The following is a 14,208-nucleotide window of genomic DNA, read 5'->3' on the forward strand; positions in this document are numbered from 1 at the left end:
ATGTTTAATCAGCAGTTACCCGCTTAAACAAACTGCTTAATATAAGTACCAGGTTGGCTGTTCCCCGTGTGTTCAGCAGGTTTTGTTGATTGTGCTGTACAGAGAAGCAACATCCTCCCGTGTTTCTTCACCTCTGGTTCTGAGAGAGAAATAAAAAGATAAGGTGGGTTAAAGATATTCGAAGATACAAATAGTCCCAGAGTTATTATAAAATTGGTAAAAAATACACCAGGCACATGCAACAGAGAGGATAATGTCCCTGCGTGAAGAGCTGCTCACCTCGGGGCAGCGCTGCCACTGTTAAATTTGACCGCAGCGTATTCAATATCCTCCCCGTCCTTTTGTCTCCCGGGCCGAGCTGCTCTGATGTTGGAGTAGAGAAGATCCACGTCGTTCTGGGAGAACGTGACATTGGCATAGGTGAGGTCATCCTGCTGAATCTGAGCGGATAGACACAGCAGCGACAAGAAAAATTATTTTCACATTTCTTTGTAGCCGACCCTCTGATGAACATACATACTGAACTTGCCGTTCCTCACCTGTTCCCTGTTGTCTGCTCTCTCTCCAGGCTCAGATGGGTGCTCGGAGGCCCTCTTTTTTCTGGTTAAACAGCTGAAATTATTACATTTTTAATTATTTAATAAATGGAAAACTCAAGTTTCAAGGAACCTGGGTGCAGCTACTTCAGGAAACAAACTAAAAGTCACCGAGAGGCTGAGGTGGAGCCTGGTTTCATCTGTCTGATACGCTACTTAAAGATTCGCTGCCAGTCCAAAATATGTGAAAGAAAAACCCTTTATTAACAAAAAGATCAGCTTATTATATCATGCACAAAATTATGATCTAAATATTGTAAAAATGGCCCCAGTGTTTCCAGATTACTTTGGTGGCTTCAATTATTCAAAATTTATAGAAATAGTGGCAAAAGATCCAGGTTGTAATACACAGCATTAATTAATGATTTGATGAAAGCAAACTGCTTACCTCATCAATATAGAGACAGAGAGGAGAACGACAGCGATGATGACAGCAGTGGTTGTTCCGATGGCTGCTAACATCCATGCTCCTAGGTAGTGGTGATGCAATGACAGTTCAAATGTTACAGGACGTTAAGCCTCACCGACCTCAGAGTGATAATATGTACATATTCTTCTTACAATTAAATATATTTTGTTTTTGGGACAGTAAAATAATTGTGGCTCTCCTTAGATGAATAAAAATGTCACAGCTCTTGTTGTATTTACGATCTTCTAGTAATAAATCCATCTACTTCTGAGGCAAATATCACAAAGGTTGAACCTAATCCAAAACCAGATGTGTGTAAAAGAAATGTTTAATTTTTTTTTTTAAATCCAAGAGACCTGAGGACAGTCAGAATCAGTCTGAAGGATGTGTGATCTACATATGAAATCAAAAACAGTCTTCTCTTTCAGGGCTGAAAACTGAAGCCAACACAGGAAGTGAGAAAAACTGCAGTTCCTCTATTGACCACTAGAGTCTGGCTCCAAAAGCGAGTCAATCCCCATAGACTTCTATGTTAAAATGCTCGACTTTACAATGGAAATAAACATGTTTACAGCCTGATACAAAAAAAAACATATTTGGCTCGTTAGCCTGGCCTAGTAACTTGCTAATTAGCCTGTGAATGAATTAGCCTTGGGTTAGCCTTCGAGCAAGACACCCTGCTGTGCTAACGACGCTAACGGTAGGGTATGGACCAAAGTATCAGCTCCACACATTCTCCACCTCCACCTATTTCTCATTTTTTGAATTAGCCGGGAGGCGGAGTCAGATACTGCCAAGATGGCGACGCCTGAGTAGCCAACCACTCTTCACAATCCTGTGGGTGACATAACGGAAGCTACGTCCATCTTTATTTACAGTCTACGGTTAAACCGCTGCTCGGTTCTGTCCTATTATCACTTTTACTAGACTTAGTCATTATACAGTTGGTCTCATTTAAATGATTTCCCATTTCTACGAGACCACTGAATCAGTAAAAGAACAAACAATGATTCTGTCACAGCTCATGAAGACTTCCTGCTAACCACCTGTAAAAAGAAAAGAAAAAGAGGCAGTTTCCTTCTTAACCCTACAAACACATATTCAGTGTTTTTGAAGCCCAGTTTTTATCTATAAAACCGTGTGGTATGGATGAAACATATATAAAAAAAACTTTTTCAAAAACAACTGAGCTGAACATCAGATGGTGTGCTATGACCTGCTGCAGTATCTGAGTAAGTGAATGTAAACTCACCTGCTACAACAGTCAGATTTAAGGTGGAGTTACGACGTCCTCTTGTGTTCTGGGCTTCACAGTAATAATTCCCACTGTGTTCAGGTCTGAGGTCAGTGATGGTGAAGATCTGTCCTGAAGCTTTTGGTGAGTCTTCATTCTCCTTGTACCAGGTGTAATTAGCTGCTGGGTTAGCATCACTGCTACAGGTCAGATTCACTGAACTGCCCTCCACTATCTCACCAGAGGGACTCACTGACACAGAGAGAAGCTTTGGAGCATCTGGAACAACAAACATTAACAACATACTTTAACTGCAGAGCTACATGTTGTATTTAAATGAGTAACAGTTAATAGTTATGTGTATGGCAACATGAGAAACATTATGGCTGGAAAACATAGTTCTGGTTACTAATCAGCTTTATATAGATTTTAAAATAAACTGCCTCACTCACATTTTACATCAATAAAGATGCGTGCTGATGTCCTCCTCCCCATCTCATTCTCAGCTGCACAGTAATACTCTCCAGACTCAGAGGGCTGGATGGACCTGAAGAAGAGCTGTGGTTGTTGACTGGGAAGTTTACGGTCATTCTCCTTGTACCAGGTGTAATTAGCTGCTGGGTTAGCATAACTGCTACAGGTCAGAGTCACTGAACTGCCCTCCACTATCTCACCAGAGGGACTCACTGACACAGAGAGAAGCTTTGGAGCATCTGGAACAACAAACATGAGGAGACGTTCAACATCAATATGAAAATGTGTTTTATTTCTCATTTTAACTTTAAATCAAGGATGATTTTAATAAAGTGGAAGTGAATATTATTGAGTCAATAGTTTATACAAAGGTTGTTCAATATTAGACATAAACTGTGTAGTGGGAAGGTTTAAGTTTCACATTGTATTAGTGACACTGTGGAGTAAACTCACACACTGGAGGGGAGCGGTGATCCTCACGTCCTTTAAGAGCACAGGAATAGCTGTTTGTCATCATTAACAGAGACTCTAAGGGAAAATGTTTCCTCCTTTATTTCCAGTCCGTTCTTGTACCAGACATATGAAGGACGATCAGCTATCTTTACAACTGCTGTGACACTTCAGCTCTGTCTGGGTTGATGATCTTTCCACCAGCACCTGGAGGTCTGGACATGTGACGCAAGAACAGACATTAACTAAACTAGAAAAGTACAATCAAAAGCAACACACACAGATTCTCAGTCGTTAATGATTGGAACAAACTGATAAATATTCCAGTGAAAACGTTACCTGTGACAGACAAAGTGACTCCAGGTTCACCTGTATATTTCCCACCTGGTTTGTTGTGATCTGAACTTGTACTCAGCTGAGTCGCTCTCTCTCAGGTCTCTGATTCTCAGAGGTGCACCTGTCTTGTAGACAATTATACTCACACGACCTCTGTAGTCTGAGTCTGTTCTCAGACTACAGCCATCATTAATCCTTTAGTAAACCAGAATGTTTCCTCACTGTAGTACAGACCATTTATTCTGGATGGGTAACTGTAGCTGCAGCTTATTTTCACTGTTGATCCTTTAAAGGCACAGATGTGTTTTTGAGGGTAAGTCACTCCCCAGCCTTACTGACCCTGTATCACTGTAACACAGAGCACAGCAGAAACCACAATCAGATTCACAACAACAGAGAGAAACTTTATGGAGGTTCTTCAACATGGAAACCTGCTACATGACTAAAATACATTTGTAAAACTACTTGGCTCCAACACTTCTCACTGTGAGTTTAAGACAAAGATGTCTGTCATGTTGTTATATATTGTTATATATATGTTACTGAGGTAAAGTCATGTTTTTCTCCTATGGTCTCTTCCTTTTTATTCACTTTTAAACTCATGATGTTAATAATGTTTGTGACTTCTTGATGTAGTTGCTGTATTAAGCCACAGTGAACACAGACATGGAGAAGTCCAAACAGAAAACCATTGGACCTGTGAATCTTAATGCAGCTGTAATGAACAGTGTGAGAGGAATCAATTATTATTATTAGAGCGTGTGAAACTTCCTTGTCTTAGTTTCTCCTCTCTGTTCATCTGTGGTCAGGTTGGTGCTCAGTATGTGTATGTATGTATTGTATGTGTGTAGCATGTGGTTGTACTGTATGTGATAGTAGATCAGGAAGGCAGGTCACTGTTGACCAAACAGGAAGTGGAAACATCACACTGACATCAGCAAGTAACAAAATAATTGACAAATCTGTTCCTCATTTTTGAGCCTTGGTAGATGTTATCTTGTTCTCTTAAACAGAACGTAAAGACATTTGTAGATTAACTCTTCAGTTACTGAATCCTTCAGATGAACCACTTACAGCTCCATTTATACAGTTAATTCAAACAGCACAACTCTTACTGTGCAATAACACTCACCACTAAAATGTTGAGGTCAAAGATACTGAGAGATGCTGCATGTGTGAAAACACTGAACAGATCTAAGGACTTTGGTTTAACAGCACAATAAAAAAACAGCTAAACAAGTGATGATAGAGAAAAATCACATTAGAAAAACAACATTAACTGCACATTTATTTATTCATCCTGTTTCAGCTTGTTCTCAGTAAGTTTACTGAACGTCCTAGTAAATGTAGATGTACAGTACCTGGTACAGTGAGGAGGAGGACGACAAATCCACTTGATGCTGCTGTTAAACTCATAGCTGCTCCTCTCATCTCTCTGTGTGACTCCAGAGACAATCAAACAATCAGCTGATAAATATATGCAAGAAATATCAATGGAAAATTGATTCTCGTCTTACAGTAGAGAAAGGTGATGTTCCTCTCTGCAAAACGCTGCAAACAGAGGAAAGAATCAAGCTGTGAAAAAAGACAGACTTCCTTCCTCTTCCCATCATTAATATGCATGAAGTCTGACAAGTCTGACTTAAAGTCATTTTGTTGCCATTTTTGAGAGAACAGGTGACAAATGTTTTTGGCAGGATGTTGCGTTGACCGTCGAACAATTGGTTCTTAGACAATTGGTTGTCAAAGCTTTTCTTGTAAGAGACCCCACACTGACATGCAACAAGCTGTGGACCCACATTTGATGCTTGTGACTCACCAGCTACCAGGCTAAAAACTCATTTACTGACACTAACCACAAACTGGAGTCAAATAAGAAAACATTTGTTGACAAAACTGACATGACAGTAATTTTACACAACTTACTAACACACACTACATGTACCTTGTGTTTAGAGTGAAGGAGAAATGAAAACCCACCTGATGAACACATGAATACTTTTAATCCTATTTAGACTGGAGTAGTGGTGCACTTCAGCCTCTTGTGGCTGAAATGAGTATTACAACAGTAAACACTATTCACACACACACACACACACACACACACACACACACACACACACACACACACACACACACAGCTGCAGTGTGGTGGACTTATCTGACCCAAGGCTGATGGTGTCTTCAACGTACATCTCATGCCACGAAAAGTGCTGAGAGTTTTTCATCTCTGATGCTACAAATATAACGATGAACATTTTAGTAAAGGTGTAATATTTCAGGCCATGACATGTACTTTGTGCCACAACACCTACTGTTTCCAACAAATGCAACAACTGACGCTTCACACCCCATGAAAGCGCTCACACAACACAAATGTTGACTGTATTTTAATCATATATTACTCTTACAATATATATATGAACTATCCGATGTTGCTATTTACGTTGCAGCATGTCACAGTTCTTCTAATACATCAACTGAAGTGAAGTTTCGGGTAATTTCTTTTAGAGCTAACATGCATTAAAGGTTCAGTTCACTCAAATTCCAAAAACAGATGCAGAACTCTGGCGGTGTTCGACTCTGCAGGTCGACTAATGAAATCACAACTATGTGCGTGGCTTGACAAACACAGGGGTGAGTCACAAAATGATGGTCAACCAACCGTTTAACTTCAAGACAAACAGAGAATCAAAGAAAACAAACTGGCAGAAAATAAACATTATACAATGACTTACCGTTGCTTGTTGGGGTTCCTTCATTAGTGGACACACCTGTTAAGATAGGTCCAAAGCATAGTAAGAAAAATATTTGGTTGGTCTGTAGCACCGTTTTTTTCTGTCGACTTAAAAAACATACTTGCAATAATAGTTCAATACTCACCATGTAGTTTGGGGTTGTGGACTAAAGCTACTTTGACTGATAAATACCCCTCAAACTTTTGGAGTTTGTTTTGCAATAGAAGAACACGTTTATGTGAGCCATGCCTCGCCAAAAAGAGCTTTAAGAGGATCTACGATCAAGAATTGTTGATTTACATAAAGCTGGCAAGGGTTACAAAGTGATTTCAAAGACTTTAGAAATTCACCAGTCTACAGTTAGGCAAACAATCTACAAATGCAGACACTTTGGGACTGTTGCTACTCTACCAAGAAGTGGACGCCCAGTCAAAATGACACCAAGAGCACAACGAAAACTCATCAATGAGGTAAAGAAACAACCCCGAATGACAAAGATTTGAAGGCATCATTGGAACTGGCTAACATCTCTGTTCATGAGTCTACAATACGTAAAACATTGAACAAGCAGGGAATCTACGGCAGGACACCATGAAGGAAGCCACTGCTTGCTAGAAAGAACATTGCTGCACGCCTGAAGTTTGCAAAAGAGCACATTGACACTCCACAGCGGTATTGGCAAAATGTTTTGTGGACTGATGAAACTAAGATTGAACTATTTGGAAAAAACACCCAGCACTACATCTGGCGTAGAAAGGGCATGGCATATCGTCATGAACACATCATCCCAACCGTAAAGTATGGTGGAGGAAACCTCATCATTTGGGCCTGCTTTGCTGCATCAGGGCATGGCCATCTTGCAATCATTGAGGGGAAGATGAATTCCCAAGTTTATCAGAGAATTCTTCAGGATAATCTGAGAGTGTCTGTACATCAGCTGAAACTCTAGAAAGTGGGCAACAAGACAACGACCCAAAACACCGGAGCAAGTCCACAACAGAATGGTTCCACAAAAACAAAATCCGCCTTTTGGAGTGGCCAAGTCAGAGCCCAGACCTCAACCCAATAGAAATGCTATGGATTGACTTGCAGAGAGCCATACACATGAGACGTCCAAAGAATATGGCAGATCTTGAGCAGCTCTGCCAGGAAGAATGGGCAAAAATTCCTCCTCAACAACGTGCAGTCCTTGAGAACTGAACTCATTCCAAACTTACACAACTACTTTGACTCATTGACTCAAACTGGGATGATTTGAGAGCCTAAAAAGATTGCAGTGCTAACATGAACCATCATTGTCTAATCCCACCTGAAGCTGCTCTGAATAAATGTGCAACACGCCCTTTAGTGTAAATGTGGATGTACATTACCTGGCACAGAGAGAAGGAACACAACAAAACCACTCGCTGCCGCTGTTAAACTCATAGCTGCTCCTCTCGTCTCACTGTGTGGCTTCAGAGACAATAAAACACATCAGAAAATAATTAATGTAAAGAAGTTATACATTAGTCACATCAAATTGTTCCACTCACAAGGTAGAAGGGAATTGTCTTGACCTCCTTATAGAGGAGAACCAGCAGTAAAGACGTCCTTCCTCTTGACATTATATAAGCAGCGTGGACCACAGGCCAGGAAATAGTCAGTTCTCAACAGACAACGGAAAGTTTGATGTATACTCTAAGTTGTCAGTTTCTTAGTGTGGTGGAAATCTGTGTAACAAAACACAATGACGAGGATCTGTTTTTCTCCGACTTTATTAAAGCATTTGCAAATGGGCTCAAGCAAACAGAGATCAAAGGTCTCCACAGCGATGAGCATTAAACTTTACACACAACAGTGAGCGTGTAAGGGAGGGGCTGTCCCACAAAGGTCACAGTTCATTACTAGTAACCTACATCTACCTCATGTTAACCACAGGACATGCTGCTGCCTCGTCTCCTGTTTTTTAATGTCTACTCTATGTGCCCTTTAAACTGCCCCCTGGGGACAAATAAAGTGTATTGAATTGAGTACTGCAATAAATCCTGCATGAAGGATTCAATGTTCAGCTTTCAGTGAAAGAGGTGTTGATTCAACTGTATGATTTGGATTTTGGAGGGTGCAGTCCGTGCTGTTGTTTACTTTACATTACAGGAGACACTGTAACTGCCTCGACTCCATGACTTAAACGTGTTAAATGTTAGTATCTTAGTTTAAGACATAAAAAGTCCTAGTATTACTGACTCGCGGTTGCATGCCTCCGATCTCTCCTTCCTGAGTTACAGCGGTACATAATAGCCACACATCTCTTTGCTGAACATTATGTCACAGTGAAGTTGAGCTTTGACCATTTGGATATGAAATGTCATCACTTCATTTTAGTCTTGTAGACATTTGAGTTCAACTGTGTCATAATTAGCGCATGAATTTGTGAGTGATGGCAGAAAACGTGTTTTGTGAGGTCACAGTGACCTCTCATCACTTCATCCTCCAGTCCAAATGAAAGTTCCCTCCCTTTCTGCAACAATGGTAGTATAAAATAGAAACAAATGTTATGTAAACCACTATATTGTTACTCTATCCCTACTTAAAAGCAAAGCATGGTGCTGCTTGTTCAGCTTATTGCTCTTAGCACATGGTAATAACTGAAGGAGACTCAGATGAGTGTATTAACATGTTGCTCAGCTCCTCTCTTCTAACAGAGCAACAACCAAAGCAGAAACACATTGTGATGTCACAGAGAAAAACGCTCATGGTTCACTCAAACAACACAATGCAGAGCAGAGGACAAATGTAGTCGTGATGTTTCCAGTACACACAGGTATAGAACAAAAACAGGCGAGCCATATAATCTTCTGTAAGAATAAACAGAGAAGAATAAACAGCAGGAGAGTGTGTAAAAATACTGACAAGTGATACTTGAGTGAAAATTCATCTATTAAACTGGTGAAAATGGGAGAGCAGTAAAAGATATTTTGTATATAAAGAAAAGATAAAGTTGTGCTTGAAAAGTTGTTGGAAATGATTTACCATCAGTACAATATGTCTCTTTACTAACATCTAGTGGCAGAAGCAGGAAACTACAACCAATTAGCAAATGGACATTCTCCTCCACAACACCAATGATTTAAAGGTGTGTGTTTTATTTTGCTGTTTCACCTACATGTTACAAGCTTATTACCCGTTAGCACACTGATACAGTACTCTAGAGATAAGTCAGAGGCTGGGTTTTACTTCTGTCTTGTTGACATGAAATAAATATTACTCAGGTAACTGTCCACACCTCCAAACAGAGAACGACTCAGGAGAGGAGGTTTCCTGTTGCTGATTTGAAAAATACATATCCAGAAACACACACATATTGCAGAGCTAAAATACAGCGTGAAGCCTAATGTTAACCAAAAATAGGATGAACAGGTGGTGACAAATGTTATACACAAGAAACTTGGTGGTGGACAAAACTGTCACCCAGCAGAGAGACCCAGGTCTCAGTGTGTGGGAGTTGTACCTCTGGCTTGGTTGTGCATTCCAGCAAAAATACTTATCCATGTCCACAGATGGGAAACTGGAGCAGGATGACGTTTCACCATTCAACTCCTGTGGGTCTGTTCGAACACCTGCATAGAGGCAGGAGGAGGAGATCAGACCAGAGCTAAAAGGCCTGTCGTGTCACAAAAGTCACATTCAGAGTTTATGCAGTAATTCATGAACTCTCTAGCAATTAAAATGCAATTTGTGTTGCATTTTTTGATGAGACAACGGTTTAAAACTCATTGTGATTTTCTTTCATAATAATGGAAAAAAAAATATATATATATACCATGGATGGAAAGTAGAGCAGAGACTCACTGTTTTTTGCAGGGTTTGTTGACTGTGCTGTACAATGCAGCGGGATCCTCTGGAGCTTCCTGACCTCTGGTTCTGACAGGGAAAGAAATTCAATTAGGCAATTGTGAAGATACATTTAATATATATTCTGGTATTAATGTAAAAGATACAAACATCCCAACAAGCATCATAAAACATTGCAACAGAATAAAACCATCATTGATATTGATATTGTTCTAGTGTGAGGAGCTGCTCACCTCGCGGCCGCACTGGCGCTCTTAAATACGACAGCAGCGTACTCGACCATTTCTTCTTCTTCCTTCTTCTTCTTCTTCTTGTGTCTTCGGGGCGGAGCTGGTCTGATATTAGAGGAAACGGAGTGGTCTTTGGAAAAGTGGACACTGGCATAGTGAAGGTTATCCTGCTGTTCTGCTGGCTGGATCTGTAGTCATTGGACAAAACATTAATTATTCATTTTACAGGCGTAGATGATCCTCTGAGAGACAGTATGTAGGATTTTATTCAAAGCGAAGACGAAAAAAATGGTGAAGCAGACTTTTTAGAGAAATTAATGCTGCTGTTCTTGATTTAAGTCCTGGTCATGAATAGCAGATAATGACGTTGATAAGTGTTGAAGTTTGGTAGAACCTGTTCATAGGGATTTCATAGAAAGTTTAATCAAGACTCCTACGATCTTTAGTTTCTAGCTCAACCAGAAAAAGTAACTGACTGAACGACACCTGGTGTTACATTGTGGCCAAACTTCTTAACCAAAAGTCAGTTCTCCCATTCATTGTTTGCCCATACATGAAAACAGGCAGGTTTTCTTTTGCACTGCAGTAGGCCGGTTTTCATTTCTCACCTGTTCCCTGTCGACTCGTCTCTCTCCAGGCTCAGACCCCTGCTTGAAGACCCTCTTTTTCCTGGTCAGGAAAATTCATTCAAAATGTTAACTCAAGAGCTAAACTCACTGCTAAAATGAACATACATTGTTTGGTGAAACAGAGCTGCTCACATGATCCAGAGAAAGACAGAGGTGAGTATAACTGCCAGGACAATAGCAGAGACTGCTGCAACACCATATAACTTCCACGCTCCTAGAAAGAGTGATCAAATGAAAAACAGATTAATTAATTAGGGTGTGACGTGAAGTTACCCAATATAGTAATAATATGGTTTTCCAACATCTTGCAGCCGTTCATGGTGTACTACGAGCCAGTTTCAAGTTCATGAGGCCAAAGGAAGAAAGTTGAGCTCCAACCTTCAAAGATGACTACAGCTACCACCAAGTCTGACTAGCATTACGTACTTCAGTCAAAGCTTCAACTCTTTTTCATATAGTTAGGAGTAATTCAAAGTGGAAGGGACCAGAGAAGTGTTCATCAAGCCTTGTAGCTAATAAAGATACTGTCAAACTTGTACTTAAGTAGTTTTAACTATGGAGGTGGAAAGAGCAGAAAATGTGTCTCTGAATCTTTTATGTCAGTGTTGGAGGGAATCTAGCAAGGATCTATTCTGTCATTTAGATTAAGGACTTTCACAAAATTTGGGTAATATGCATGAAGGGTTATGAAATCCAGCCCAGACAGTGTTTTATGATTTCTGACGCAGTATATGTGTAACGTACCTGCTACAACAATCAGATTTAAGGTGGAGTTACGACGTCCTCTTGTGTTCTGGGCTTCACAGTAATAATTCCCACTGTGTTCAGGTCTGAAGTCAGTGATGGTGAAGATCTGTCCTGAAGCTTTTGGTGAGTCTTCATTCTCCTTGTACCAGGTGTAATTAGCTGCTGGGTTAGCATCACTGCTACAGGTCAGAGTCACTGAACTGCCCTCACTGCCCTTCCCCCACTCAACTGAGGCAGAGAGAAGTTGAGGAGCATCTGATGACCGGAATATGAAGACATTTCATTAATATTGTCATGTATGATTCTGATGGACTTTTCTACCATGGAAAATAGAACAGACTCATGTGACTTACAATGGACATCTAGAGATAGAGATGTAGAGTTGATCTGTCCGTATTGATTCTCAGACTTGCAGTAGTACATCCCTCTGTCCTCAGAACTGATGGAGGTGAAATTATAACTTCCTTCTGGTCCTTGAAGCAGTTTTAGGTTCTCCTTGTACCAAGTGTATTTAGCTGCTGGGTTAGCATCACTGCTACAGGTCAGAGTCACTGAACTGCCCTCCACTATCTCACCAGAGGGACTCACTGACACAGAGAGAAGCTTTGGAGCATCTGGAGGAGATGATTTGACATGAGTTGATTATAAAAACAGACACACAATGCAAACAGTGACTAAAACCTCTCCATGAACAACCACTAGCAGTAGATTGTGAATGTGAAGCTGACAGAGCGTAAGAAAGCATTCATTTGGATGAACACTTTTCAAAAGACTAAAACCTAAAAATTAAGATTCATATGCAACATGTTATATTTTTCAATAAGCTCCTTCCTTTGACTCACGTTCCACATCAATAAATTTGTGATCAGACGTCCTCCTCCCCAGCTCGTTCTCAGCTGCACAGTAATACTGTCCAGAGTCAGAGGACTGGATGGAGTTGAAGACAAGTTGTGGTTCTTTGTTGGGCAATGGTAGGTTCTCCTTGTACCAGGTGTATTTAGCTGCTGAGTTACTGTTACAGGTCAGAGTCACTGAACCGCCCTCCATGATTTCACCTGGAGGATTCACTGACACAGACGGCACCTTCAGAGCATCTGGAGGAGAAAACATCAATATGTTTGAAGGATGGAGAAGCACAGTGAGGAGTGGAGGTCGATTCTTTCCTGGGCAGACATTATTGTTATGATGGGTTACATAGTGGAGTAAACTCACACACTGAGGGAGAGCCGTAATTCTCATGTCCTCTTAAAGCACAAGAGATCACGTCTCCAGGATAAAACCTGTCTTTATAAGAACTTCCCTCCTTCATGATTTGCTCTCCATTCTTGAACCAGACATAGGAAAGACGACCAGCTGGACTGCAGCTGCTGAGACACTTCAGCTCTGCCTCGGTATAAGACTGATGGCCTGTTATTAATCGGGTCACCTGCACCTCCAGAGCTGGACACAGGAGGAAGAACCCACAATGTTATTGGTTAACAGCTGAAAAATACAAAACACACACAGATGTACAATAATCTTTATAGTTCTGAGTGAAACACTTTATAAGAACTTTCAGGTTCAAAAAACCTTGATCTGATGTTAATCCTCCTGCACAATGAAATGTGGTCAACATTAAACATTAAATGTAAGTATTATTATAACTATGAAAGTACATGTTTACAATGCGATGTTGTGTTTGTCAGTTTGTGTTGATCTGTACCTGTGACAGTCAGAGTTGTACCAGGTAAACTGCTCCTCCATTCAAACCATAGTGTTTTGAATTTGAAGCGATAATCAGCTGAATCTCTCTCTGTCAGGTCAGTGATTCTCAGAGTGGAGCGTCCTCTCTCTGCTTCAAGAACATGAACACGACCTGAGTACTGGGAGTCTTTACTAAGATCCTCTGGCTTTGAGGCATTCTGCCAACGACGACTACGTTCAGGACTGAACCAGAATTTTGATTCAACATAGCTATAACTGTTGTAGGTACAAGAAATGTTGACTGATGAGCCTTTGGAGACACAGATTCTTCTGTCAGTGTAAGTCACTCTGTTGCAGGATCGACCAGAGACACCTGAAAGATAAAACCTTCTTTAAACTCAACTGTAACACCTACATGTTAAACACAGGGTTGTGTTGTTGTTAAGTTGCAGCAGAGTTCAATACAATAAGATGATGTTAATATAGAAAGAGGAGAGTCCTCCATATTACAAATACATGCAATCATGGGACGGTGCAATAGGTTGAATGTGCCACCAGATGGTGTTATGCAAGTGGAAGACTGAAGTAAACTCACACACTGAAGGAGAAGAGAAATCCTCATGTCCTTTCAGAGCACAGGAAAAGCTGTCTGCAGAATGAACGTAGACTGAAAAAGAAGGTGTTTCTGTCCGAATCTTCTGTCCATTCTTGTACCAGATGTAGGAAGAATGATCAGGTAGACGACAACTGCTGTGACACTTGAGCATTGAGTGGAAGTACTTATTATGGTCGGCTGTTGACTTGATCACCTGCACCTGTAGACCTGGTTTTAGGAAGAATGAAAGGAAATA

The 14,208-nt window shown here is 40.6% G+C and overlaps 1 protein-coding gene across 1 annotated transcript; it reads right to left on the reverse strand.

Moving 5' to 3' along the window:
* Positions 1–43: 43 nt before the first annotated feature.
* Positions 44–12,127, reverse strand: LOC111235846 (B-cell receptor CD22-like). Its single transcript, XM_022764417.1, has 8 exons — positions 12,028–12,127; positions 11,841–11,902; positions 2,692–2,860; positions 2,258–2,518; positions 985–1,066; positions 540–612; positions 280–440; positions 44–139 (listed from the first exon to the last, which is right to left on the reverse strand). Exons 1-8 carry the CDS (start codon positions 12,095–12,097, stop codon positions 73–75), a joined length of 945 nt encoding a protein of 314 aa, XP_022620138.1. The 5' UTR covers positions 12,098–12,127; the 3' UTR covers positions 44–72.
* Between the last annotated feature and the right edge of the window lie 2,081 nt (positions 12,128–14,208).

The sequence above is a fragment of the Seriola dumerili genome, unplaced genomic scaffold (genome assembly GCF_002260705.1).
Source record: "Seriola dumerili isolate Sdu_G_001 unplaced genomic scaffold, Sdu_1.0 BDQW01000538.1, whole genome shotgun sequence".
Classification (NCBI taxonomy): Eukaryota; Metazoa; Chordata; class Actinopteri; order Carangiformes; family Carangidae; genus Seriola; species Seriola dumerili.